The following is a 13,267-nucleotide window of genomic DNA, read 5'->3' on the forward strand; positions in this document are numbered from 1 at the left end:
TCTGGATCACTTTAAGTCATAAGGATATGAATCAACAATGTTCCCTTGTTGCCAAGAAGGCTAACAGCATTTTGGGTTGTATAAGTAGGGGCATTACCAGCAGATCGAGGGACATGATCATTCCACTCTATTTGGCATTGATGAGACCTCATCTGGAGTAGTGTGTCCAGTTTTGGGACCCACACTACAAGAAGGATCGGAAAAATTGGAAAGAGTCCAGCAGAGGGCAACAAAAATGATTAGGGAGCTGGAGCACATGACTTATGAGGAGAGGCTGAGGAAATTGGGATTGTTTAGTCTGCAGAAGAGATGAATGAGGGGGGATTTGATAGCTGCTTTCAGCTATTGAAAGGGGGTTCCAAAGAGGATGGATCTAGACTGTTCTCAGTGATACCAGATGACAGAGCAGGGAGTAATAGTCTCAAGTTGCAATGGGGGAAGCCTAGGTTGGATATTAGGAAAAAAATTTTCACTAGGAGGGTGGTGAAGCACTGGAATGGGTTACCTAGGGTGGTGGTGGAATCTCCATCCTTAGAGGTTTTTAAGGCCAGGCTTGACAAAATCCTGGCTGGGATGAGTTAGTTGGGGATTGGTCCTGTTTTGAGCAGAGGGTTGGACTAGATGACCTCCTGAGGTCCCTTCCAACCCTGATATTCTATGATTCTATGATTCTAAGGGAACTGTGTTGTTTGGACTTCTGAGTAACCAGTAAGGTAATAAAGCAGCTCTTTTCGGCTAGCTTGATAAATCTAGTTATTGGAATATCCACCAGCTTTTTGGGGATTGTCTGCCCCATTCTTTGCAGTTCACCCTAACTGAGTGACCACAGCTGGTCTCCACTGGAACCCCTGTCACAGTCATAGGCGCCGACTCCGTGGGTGCTCTGGGGCTGGAGCACCCACGGGGAAAAATTAGTGGGTGCTCAGCACCCACCAGCAGCTAAGCTCCCTGCTCTGCCCTGCCTTACCTCACCTCCTCCTCCGCCTCCTCTCCTGAGCGTGCTGCTCCCCAACTTCTCTGCATACCTCCCAGTGCTTGCTGCTGCCAAACAGCAGTAGCAGGCTCCGGGAGGGAGGGAGGGGCAGGAACGTGGTGCGCTCAGGGAAGGAGGTGGGGAAGAGACGGGGACAGGTTGGAATTTCAGGAAGGAGTCGAATAGCGGCAGGAAGGGGGCAGAGTTGGGGAGGGGCCTTTGGGGAAGGGGTTGGAATGGGGGAGAGGGAGCACAGCAGGAGTGAAGGGGTGAGGTCAGGGATAGGGTTGAGCAGTTTAAGACACTGAGGGCCTGCTTTTCAGATATGCTGCACTCCAGGAGCTCCCACTAACTGCAGCTGAGATTGTGGGTGGTCAGTACTTCTAAACAATCAATCCCAAGGTGTCTCAAGTTGGGCCTCCAAAAATGGGGGCACACCAGATCAGTGGCCACTTTTGAAAGGCCTCAGTAACGTGCCAAAGGTCATTCAGCAAGCCCAGTGGGGAACAAAATCCACACTGGGATCCTACTCATTGGACCACATTGCCAACACAGTAGTACTGTTGGAGTTCTCCTGCGTGAAAATGCTTCCAGCACTTGTAACATTGGAAGCAGTGCCAGTTCTGCCACTTAAAACAGTTCCCACCTCCCAGCTGTGTGCCTCTCAGCAGGACATGAATTATTGTCATAGAGAGCTGCTCACTCTCTGCTCCAAATATTGTCCAGCATGGTTCTCTCCACATGGAAAAACAAGTGTCTGCTAGAGTGAAGGGGGACTGAGCATGTAGAGGGAAAGAAATGAGGCCATTAAAAAACAAAATAATACAATGAAAGTGGTCACACTAGATACAGCTGTTGGGTACTTAGGTCTTCCTGGAATGGATGGCACCAGAGGAATGACCAAGGTGACTGAACTATCCTAGCTACAGCGTGAAGACGGCGTTAGACAAGACTAAAACTGAGTCATAATCACACACTGGGTTCGCCATCACTTTCATGTCACATTAATACCAGTTTCAGTTTTTTTCTGAGATAACTGATGCGTCTGCATCTCAAAATCCAATTCACCTAAGCAATGGAATAAAAATGTCCTTTTGCTTAAATCCTGAATATCAGAGAACTTAAGGGTGCTATTCATATACCTCCATAAAGAACAAGATGCAAACTGATCAGAATCTGGTATTTGACACTTATGCGCCAGTCTCTGTCAAGATATTACCATAAAGCTTAACGGACTGAGTGCCAAAAATATGGCAGCAAATGCTCAGCCAGCCCCTGTCTAGCAAAAAGCCACAGGTCACAGAATAAACACAGATGCAGCAAAATCAATGACCAGAGGAAAATAAAAATTTGAATTGAATTAACAGGAGCTTTGCATACATATATTACAATTAATCCCTTAAACAATAAAAAAAAATGCAGATCAACCCCAGGCAATCAGTGCCAATGGAGAGCAGGCTACAACAGTGGAAGGGATCATAGAAAACCACGGGAGCCGAAACCAAGCTGACATTAAACAATAGTTGAAGCTCTGCAATAACCAGTGCATAAAACAGCACAATTAAAAACACAAACTCAGGGGGAAAAACTGATATTACTGACGAACAGCCCAAAAACCTAAAGGCTGTATGAAGGCAATAGTACATGACAATGCATGTCTGCCAATCATATGGGTGAAATTTAGCTCCCTGTGCCCAGATCTAGACATCACCTCCTCACCTGGTCCTATTACCGTGTCAGTTAACAGTGTCAGGTGGGTAACATGGTGAGGTGATCAGGTGATCTCCAGATCCATGTAGATAGGAATAAATGGCTTGATTTGCCCCACCTGCATACCTGAGAACATCTACAGTGATTGAGGGACGCATAGGCCAGAGTGTTCTTTAGCTAATAAATCACAGTTTTGCACAGTGGATAATTTAATCCCACAGAAATGTTTCCTCTCTGCCTGTGGTATACATTATGGGGGAGTGGGAAAAGTTGGGGATCTTATTTGTAGAGAGGGGGGAAAATGACCTCCAGAGATATTTTTCTGAGCTCCAGACAGAAGTCCTCTCTGGCAGGATAATTCAGTCATATCCAGAGAGAGGGTGAACTTGACCAGAGACATGGAAATCATTCCAATCCTTTCTTTAGGGTTAGATTGAACCATTGCTCAATGCCCAAATGTGGAGGAGCCCCAAGGAGGAATTGTGACTCAGAGAATCACAATTTCTTCCCTACTTCTCACTTGCTCCTGGGAGGGGATCATTTACTACAGCCATTCACTGGGTGTAGAATATTCCTTCCTAGTGTGGGTGAAGCCAAGACTCTCTCTACTCCCTATTCCTCCAGACCCACCTGCTCAGGGGATGAGAGGAATACCAAGTGCACAGCAGGCTTCTGTTCTTTTCCCCCTGCACCTGGGTCCCAAGTTCTGGGGAAGGGATGGGGCTGGAGTCTTACTACCCCTTACTCCTTGATATTACCTTGTTAGAGTCAGGTCCAGGTTGGCCTTTTGATTGATAGTGGCATTTTAACAAGGGGCTCCTGTGGATTGAGGCAGTCCCCTCCAGCTTATTAATATTAAAGTCTTTGAAACAAACTAGGCCAAATTGTGCCCTGAATCACACTTGGTTCTGCCCTACTGGAGTCACAGGAGTTGCAGAAGTGTAGCTGATGGCACAGTGTGGGCCTACACTGTTTTACTTAATGGGATACACAGCACTGGCAACCCCAAGAATTTAACTATCATGAGTTAGGATTCCCCCTCCCCTTTCCTCTCCTCCCTCAAATCAGTAAGAGAACCTTTTATAACAAGTTAGATTTAAAATGTAAATCAAGAGTAATGCCATTGAAGTCAATGGAATTTCACTTGTGTGGAATTGGTGTGTGAGGAAAATCAAAGAGGTGTTTTCTACTGTGGTAGCAAGGAATGATCTCAGCTGTCCTCATCAGGGCCTTAACTCTTTTATTCACTAAAATGGCCTACCTTAAAGCATAAATGAGATAACAAAAATGTTTGGTATCCTCATAAACAAAGGGGACCAATAATTTTTAATCCCTATCAGTTTGATTTCTAATTGGAATCCTGAGGTAGAAGCTGCCCAGTTTGAGATTGTTATGGGTTCCAATGCATTCCATGTGCCTTTTTCTAGTCACCCATTTCATTAGCCATTAGTTTCACTGAGTACTTTGTCCTCGAAACCTCTCATTTGAGGAAGTCTTCTGGGCACTACAGTTTTACAGCTGTGAAGCACATAACATAAATCACACCAACCTACATTTAATATGGATTGACACTGGCTCTGTAGTATTTCTGATGCTTGGGTCCGTAGGAATTATGAGCATGTATCAAACAATGTTTTTCTTAACTAAAGCAATACAGATCAAATCATTTGGAGAGACAGATTCCCCCACGACTGATCCCAGTCTAAAGAAAATTCATGGACAGCGTAAAGGCAAAGAGAAAGTTTTCCAAACAAAGACAACTCTCAGTGAAAGAAGAAATCAAGTTCTATGAGACAAACACATTGCAAGTGACATGGGTACCCCTTTGATGCAGCTTTACCACCATGAAAACATCTGACATTGGCTCCCAAACATAAATATGCAGTATAAAGCCAAATCCTTGCCAGTATCATCTTGGCTGGCTGTGGTTATTTCCCTTGTTAGCATCTTATCATTCTTAATCACTTTTCAATCTGTGTGGGGTTTCTTCGTATATAGGAAACTTCCAGTGAGACTTATTAGAAAATGGGCTTGATTCTTATCTCATGTATACTGATGTACTATTATGTAAAACTGATGTAATAACATATGAAATACGTTAATTATGGTCACAACGTGTGAAATTCACCCCGTGCAGCGGTCCAGCACAAGACCTATGAACTACATAAGTCCCACTTAAATCCTATTTTGAGGACTTAATTGGCTTGTGTGTGTGATGCCCTTCTGCACAGGGATAAATTTTCCCCACTAAAGGGAGAATGTGCTGGTACTGTATATGAAAATCACTTTAGAGGCCAGTTCTCATTCTACTCTAGTCATTGATAAACAGGATTCATATAGTTATTAATGTAATCTCAAACAAAATGATGAAATATGTATGGGGATTCCTTATATATTTGTATTAGACAATCTTCTATATTTGTCTAACTATACTGAAGATTTTTAAAGCAAATGTTTGACAACAGGCTAAGCAGCTACCTCTGACATACTCACCTTGACAACAAACATTCAAGTGGTACAAATCTAATGTGTTAAGCCCACAGTGAAACAGCCAATTTCCCCCTTAGCTAAACTATCACTTCTTCAAGCTTAGCAAAGCTAATTTTATCTCAAAGACGCATGTGAAACATAAAAACTCAGCAAGAGGAATAAGAAATAGATAAAGGATAAACTATCCAACAGCACTCAAATGACTTAGGTGCTTTAAGTCATTCCACTGAGGTCAGTGCTGCAATGTCAGCAGAGACTCCTGGAAAGTCATTTATACATACCACAGTCATCCTCTTTGCATCTCAGTGCATCCTTGCCAATAATCACAGTTCTCCAGTGTTCCAGGAGCCTGATTGAAGGGCCTGATCCTGTGAGGTGCTGAGGACCTTCGACTCTCAGTTACTTCAAATGGACTGGAAGGCACTCAGCAATCTGCAGGATGTTGTCCACACTTCTCAGGATCAGGCCCTAAGGTAGCTTAAGTATAGTTGGGAATCCTGGCTGCTGTCTAAGGCCAATTAATCAATGAGAGTTTTTCCATTGACATCACTGGATTTGGATCAGGCCCTGGCTAATAAGGATTTATTAGGCTATGGGTGCTGATAGGATTACGTCCTACCAATAATATTACTACTGGGTAGCGTGGATGATGTACTGCAGGGTGTTACACCACCTGCTGCCACAAGGGGACTCCTTATGGCGCCAGAGCTGGACTACACAGACTGCAGGCACGGGAGGGAACAGGGAATAAAGGCTTGTGTGGGGTTGATTCACAGTACAGAGATCCCTGCATTAACCTCCCTGCAGTCCTTTCCTCATGCTTCTGTTCAGACCCAGCAACAAGGAATGGAGTAGGGAGGGTCTAGGGGAGGGGACTCTCAGATGGGAGGAGGCAGGCTACTTCTCCTGGGGTGGGGATGGTGGGCAGCAGGTAGGTGAGGGAAGGGTCCTGAGCCTGAGGATGGGTGTTTTGACTCTGTAGGTTTGTGTGTGTGTGTGTGTGTGTGTCCCTGAGCCTGGGAGTGTCAAATGAGAGAGGGCTTTGAGCTGCAGGGGCTGGTTCGGAGCTGTGGAGATGTTAGCTAGGAAGTGGAAGGATTTTCAGTCTGGGAGAAGATGTTTCTGAGCAAGTGGGAGTTGGGCTGGAGGGAGCTTGAGGAGGCCCTGGGTCAGGAGTGGGCTGGGTTGGGCAGGCAGGGTTGAGTACAAGGGGAATGAAGTCCATTGGGCTGTAAGAGCTAAAGTACTAATGCCACTTTAAGCATTTAAAGCTGTGTAGCATTCATGGCCACCAATGGGTCACTGTAAGAGTTTAGGGCCTGAGCCTTCAAGGTGCTGAGCAACTCCTGTGAGGTGCTAAGTGCACTGAACTTCCACTGATTTCAGTGGAAACTGTAGGCATGCTGCACCCTGCTGGATTGGGCCCACTGCAGTCAATTAGAACTTTACTATTGGTTTCAATGAGTGCCAGACTAGACCCTTATGCACATATTCAGGTAACCCAGATGGTCACCCCAGCTATGCATCATGGTGGTCCCTATTGACCAGCAGTCCTTCCTACTGATTATCATTAGGAATAAATTGCTTCCCTGGGAGCCTGCTGTGTTAGCTGGATCATTCCTCTCCCAGTGTAGCCTGGAGCAGTGTATTGCTATTGCTCAAATGAGAATGAGAGGAAAACATGCGCTTGGATGCATGGAGGACACGTGGTGTAAACAAATGCTAAGAAGTTAACTTTCCTCTTGACGTTCAGTGCAATTAGTGATGGGAAAGGTGATCATTTGTCTTTCAAGCAGGTGTTTGCTTACCACTGAGGAGCAACTGATTATGCCGGTATGAAGCTGGCAGCTGACCAATGTCTTCTATTCTATGGCTCATTACCCTGGAAAGGTGACCAGTGTGACAGAGGCTTCCCACAATAATGCTGTGCAAGTATGTGGGTTCGATGAAGTAACTGAGGAGAGCGCCTTGTAACCCAAGAACGTTCCATCTGGAAAAGAAATACAGCAGTGATAAAACATACTGGTACAGAAATGAACTTGTGAGAGACTGTGAGGAAAAAAAAATGTCAACACATGGGTGAGGGAGACTTTTCCCATCTTTGGCATTTTGATTCCAGAGATAAACATTTAGGGTCAGGTGCTCTACTTGGCTAAATCCCCTTAAACTACCGTAAATATATAGCTGAAGATTCCCTCAGTGTGGAGTGAACAAAGCTCCTCCTGCTGAAGCATCAGAGTGTGCCGTGGCATGTCGGAAACATGTGGGGCAGGAAGGGGTGGAGCTGATGACCCCTGGATTGGAAGCAGAAAGGTGGTTTAGAGTTATCCCTCACACCCTGGATCAGTTGTGCCAAGCATAGTGTAGCTGAAGATTTAGCTCATTAGGTCTAAGCCAGCACTGCATTACTTCAGCTTTATGCTAGTACAATCGCACCCATTTCAGTGGAGTTGTTCCTTCATAAAGCTGAGCTAGTTAGGAGTGAATCAGGCCCCCAGATTTTCTCACACTGGGCAACTAGTGGAAAACACTAGGACTGATTCTCCTCTCACACTGGTATTAACCTGGTGTAACTCTGCTGACTTAGTGGAGTTATGTGTGACTTATAGGCCTCATGCTGGACACACTCCTTGGAATGGCTATTTGATTTGAAGCCCCTTTTGCATTTATTCTTAACACACATTTGTGTGGATTTCGAAAATTGTCCTGCATAAAAATATCCATGTTCTTACATTAGAAGTGGGGTTAGAGTGGAAACAAAAGCGTTTGTATTCCTTATTCACCATTGGTCATATGTTGTTTGCTATTCTCTTCTTTAAAAAAGTTTTGGTCGTCAGTCACGGGGCAGACACGATGCCATGTTTCGTAGGTGACCACTTTGCACACCACATAGCTGTCATGACCAGTTTTTTGAAAACACCTCACAGGCTGACATTTGTTTGCACAGACTGCTTGCCATGCAATTATGAAGAGCAAATACCTTCAAAAAAAATCAAAGTCTATTCCTGAACCGAAAAAAGGGCTACATTTTTTAGGTAATTTATTCATAACAAATAATTTGATGAACTCTGATATAGTCAGACTGAGTGTGCCTTGCCTTGATGCTCTCAATACAGATATAAAAGAATGACAATGAAAACCTTAGGGCCTTGCAACTGCTAATGATTTTGAGCTCCTTATAACTGCTATTGGATTAGTTGAAAGAGCTGCTCTGCATTTTAATATGTACAATTCTTTTATATAAAGCTAGTTACAAATAAGACTGAATCAAAATTCTAAATTCTCTAGAGGATATATAATTAGATAAAAAGCAGAAAGGAGAAGAAGGGGAAAAAAGAGATTTCAAGATACAGTTATCTTCACTTGCAAACCTCAGGTTGTGTCTCGCTCAGTGCCAGTTTAATGAGAAATATTTTTCCTTCCTAAATTACCCAAACATGTTTTCCTGAACTTAGGTGACACTTATAATATAGTTCAAAGCTTTTTGCTTCATTTTGGGCAGTACTGAGCTCAAATTAGAAACTCTTTTGAAAAATGTGCTTTTGGGGAGTGCATTTTGGCTTATAAAAGCTGACAATATTTGGAGATCCAGAGCCAAATGAAAAAAGTTTCGAGGTGTCTGCTATTTGAGGCAACATCCAGTGGTTAACATGCTAAATAATGTGTTTAAAGCACACTCTCCATCAGCAGCAAGCATTATATAGCTAATTTCTTACATCATTGTTCTTTTCATTAATTAACATTTCTCAACCGTTAGTGCAATTATTGCGCTGCCTCTGTGCTGTATGTCTCTTTTCATGATTAATAAGGAGTCATTATATTTCCCTTTCCTGAAGCAGTCAATTAACACGGAATACTTTCCATTAATTACGGAATGTTTAAAACCAGCATGCTGTACCTGGAGAGCAATCTGCTCAAGAAACCTGTGACACCAATTGCTTAAAAAAGTTCTCTTTAAATTTTATTCCAAAAACACAAGCAATTTAGCTGGCTATATTAATTTGCCTCAGAAGCAGGGCTGTGAATGAGAAACATCTTTTAATCTCATGCAAGAAAAGGCAGCCATCTGGCTGCTGAGGATTTCAGAGTGAGACTTTCCCTCTCTCCCTCTATAAATGCAGGTCATTAAAGTAATGTGTTCATCTACATAAAACTCAAATGGAATATAAAAGGTAATATTTATATACAAACAATTTAGTCCCACAATTTAAACAGTCATTGGTTTTATGAAACATTTACTTTAGTCTATCAGATTTGCATAACTTCATTTGGGGAAAAAAAGTGTGGTCATTTCTGCAAATAATGTCACTTTTAAAGGAAGGGACTATCTGACTCTTTGAATGCATATCTTATTGCAATGCAAAATTAATAATGCAAACTTAGGAAATAGAGAGTTCAGTTAACAGCACTGAATTCAGAATTGGCTTTGAATCAGAGTCAAATATATTAGACAGCAACTCTTCCTTCCAGACTGAAACACTTGCAAGATCTCAGCGTCGTTCTCAATATATGACATTTTCTTTTATAATCTCCCTCCAAACCAATCCCCCAAAATGTTTGTTTGAAAAGAAAAGAGAAAACAGAAAAACAACATATGTTCCGCAAGACTGAAATATCACCAATATGTATATTATAAATAGATTACCTGGGTCTTATTTACAAAAATAGGCTAGTGAGTTCACATAATAAATAATGAGATAGTAATGATGATTATTTGCATTAAATACCAACCTGTAGCATCTTTACAGAGATTTATATGGCTAATTCTGATCTTGCTGACATCCTTGTTAGGGATGACTAAGTCTATGAAGTGAGTGGAATTACAGCAATGGAAAATATGGTATAAGTGTGACCAGATCAGCTCTTTGTGTTCAAAGTGTTGTGTAAACATTCACTAATTCTCACAATGATCCTGAGAGGTAGATCAATATAATTATCTCCCCTGGGACACTGAGGCAGAAAAGTGAAGTTACTTGCTCAAGACCACAGAGTTATTTAAAGGAAGATCTGGGATTGGAACTCAGAGCTTCCTAAAGCCCATTGCTGTGTTTATTCTGCCTGACAAGACTGTCCCACCCATCCAGCCAAGGACATCCCAGCAATAGCATTAGAAAGGCAATATGATTTGTGGATCCCCCAAGGCGGACCTTAACTTTAAGATATTTATATATAACTAAATACACAGAAAGAGAGGAGAAAGCAACTAAAAGAATGAGGGAAAAATTCAGACAAGCACCTGTGCCTGAAATGTGAAGACAAAGTGTAAATTTATTATCCCAGAACTAAGGTCCTTTCAGAATATCACCTGTATCCTGTGCCATGGAGGAGAGAGAGACCTGATAACAGACCTACTCACCTAGCAGGCAAGTTTCACTGGGGAAGGCAGCTCTTGACTGTTTTCCAGTGCCAGCCCCCTATGAAAACTAGCAGGCTAGTTAGTCCACTAAGTCTTAAAAACAGCTCTCAGATGATCTCATGTTTTGCAGGCTTAGTGTTTCTATGCCAGTCTAAGTTGTGGCCTGATTTAGCTTCCGTTAGCTTTCCATTACATTTTATAAGGACTGACTTGTGTACACATTTCCCTGTCTATTAAAAAAGATGCTTCGCTATTTTCATGTCATTGAGATAACGGTTCTCCTTGCTAACAAAAGAACGTAAAGCTTGGTGTTTCCTTTTCAAAATACTTGGGAATGGGAACTGGATTGTCATGGGGCTGCAATGTAATCATAATGAGGTAAAGAGCTTTTCCACTATTGGTCATGGATTCAGATCAATGCCTTGATAGCAGCAACCAAAATATCACCTGATGGCTGTTCAGTGACTGATGCTGCTGACCTACTCGAAGTCCACATCTCAAAAATGAGCACTAATTTGCACCCTGACTGGCAGTCTCCACACAAATCCCACAGATGGAAAAAGTAAAGATTGAACTATGCTCTCAGGTCTGGCCCCAGTTCAGCAAAGTATTTAACCGTGTGTTTAAGTCTGTTCCTATTCAGCAGAGCACTATTACTATAAGCACCTGCTTAAGTCCCACTGAAGTCAATAGGTACCTAAAGTTGAGTCGTGTCCTGATTAGAGATGGACTTCTGCACTAGGGTTCTTGAGCACTCCCATCTCTGTCACAGATCAGAGCAGAGGCACACTGGTTGGAAGTTTGCATTGCTATAACTTGTGCTGCACTCTTCTCTGGCTAAGAAGAGGACTTCATGCTTGAGGGCAGCTAGTCCATTAATTTTCATGAGGACTATATTCAAATGACAAATATTTGGGAGAAGCCTCTTGCTTGTATAATCCCTAATCTGGCTATCATGTATTTATAGTACACTTGGTTTTAGCAACCAGCTCAGTTCTCTGGTAATTGAACACCTACAGGATGACTTATAGGAAAATTGCGGGGATTGATTCTGGTCTGAGTGGCAGTAAAAATATCAATATATGTTCATTTCTGAAGGAGCTTTTTCTATGTAATCTACTGTAGGTGCATGAAAGTAGCTGTGTTCCCATCTGTAACAAAGTGCTTGCTTCAAATACAGCTTTTCCAAATAACATTATTATTCAGCGGAAATGCAGTGTTACATTTCAGGCCCTCCAAATATCAAAGTAACTTTCCTCACTAAGAAGAAATATATAGTGGATCATTTTGAATATTTCTAAGTGTGCAAGATTTGTAAAGGCTGTTTTCAAGGGCACACCTAGCAGATAATTTATACTCTGTATGCTGTTTAATAACCTTTCCAATAAGAAAATCAACCCACTTCTCACACAGTCACAGATTTTCAAAAAAATCTTTAGCAAAGAAGATCAATAAAACCAAATGTCCCCTGCCTGAGCTTAAACTGGGGAGTTTTTCTGAGTTTAGGGCTTTCGCTCAAGTCCTTTTGTTCAAGCCGCTGATATTATTGCAGTGTTCGCAGAGACAAAATTCCATGCCCAGTTTTCAATAATCCCTAAACAAATATATTTTTGCCTGTATGTCAGTCATTGAAATGCCAAAGAAGAATTGGCAGAGATCTTGGAGCAGGCAGCTTTTCCTTAATTAGATGACACATTCTCCTTGCTCAGAACAAATCATAACTACATGGTGACTCCAACTACAATCGCAATGGAATTGTTTGCATGTGCTTAGGTCAGTCAGTCACTAACAGAGAGAGTCTTGAAAATATACATATAAATAGTAATTACATCAGAATCCTCATCACGGTTGTGATATAACTGACAGCCTGGGACAGGAGTTGGCTGCAGCACCTTCATGCTGCTGTATATGTGAAGCTGACACAACTGTGGTAGGTGTAGCTTCACATCCATGATCTTTCAGTGTACATAATGACAGTGTTTTACATTTAGATAGCACCTTTTCTCCCAAAGGATCCCAGTGCACTTCAGGTACACTAGGTATACAGTGAATGAATTATGGCCAACTTTGGGGTGGTGGGCAGACAACCAGGATATGCTGTACACCAGGAGGGTGACAGTACTTGGTCGAGGAAACGCTGGTGTTCCCCCCTCTCCTTATTCACTGATTGCTTCCCCTACCTAAGTGGTTTCTATTTCATCCTCTGGGATGCTCTGTTCTCTTGGCTCACCCTCCCCATCTGCACTTCTCCCTCCACAACTCTGTCCCTTTCTCTTGCTGGTGAAATGAAAAAAAACATGTTCTAAGCATGCAACTAATGTTGCTTCAGTTTGTTAATTTACCTTCCTCCCTCCTCTCCTTCTCCATTACTTCAAGCAAATCAGCAGAATGGAGCTGTGTGATGGAGAAGAGAAGCCAAGAAGGAGTGATTGGCGAATCTGAAGCTATGAAGTAAGAGCATGCTGAAGACTTTGCTACTTTCATAGACCTTCTCTGTTCAACTGGGGGAGCAGAACAGCAGGGGGCACATTTCAGCTGAGAAAAATGTGTTGTCGTGTTCTAAGTTCTGCGGGAGAGAGAGACAAGATTTCAAGCTTACACAGAGCTCTTCTTCAAGCCTGGGAAAGGTACTCAGAGTGTCACAGCTAAGTATCTTTCCCAGATCTGAAGGAGAGGTGTGTGTAGACGGACCTTTGGTCTGACCCAGTGTGACCATTCTTATGTTCTTAAAAGCTTGT

The 13,267-nt window shown here is 42.5% G+C and overlaps 1 protein-coding gene across 3 annotated transcripts in view; it reads right to left on the bottom strand.

Moving 5' to 3' along the window:
* The window catches only part of ADARB2 (adenosine deaminase RNA specific B2 (inactive)), a 442,068-nt gene that overhangs the window by 11,593 nt on the left and 417,208 nt on the right, over positions 1-13,267 (bottom strand). For all 3 annotated transcript variants that reach the window (XR_007772813.1, XM_050942241.1, XM_050942240.1), the window contains one exon: positions 6,982-7,163. Coding sequence is in view for 2 of the 3 variants with exons in the window: in XM_050942241.1 (XP_050798198.1) it covers positions 6,982-7,163 (182 nt within the window). In the remaining variant the exon portion in view is untranslated. The remainder of the gene's footprint in view (positions 1-6,981; positions 7,164-13,267) is intronic.

The sequence above is a fragment of the Gopherus flavomarginatus genome, chromosome 2, assembly GCF_025201925.1.
Source record: "Gopherus flavomarginatus isolate rGopFla2 chromosome 2, rGopFla2.mat.asm, whole genome shotgun sequence".
In the NCBI taxonomy this organism is placed as follows: Eukaryota; Metazoa; Chordata; order Testudines; family Testudinidae; genus Gopherus; species Gopherus flavomarginatus.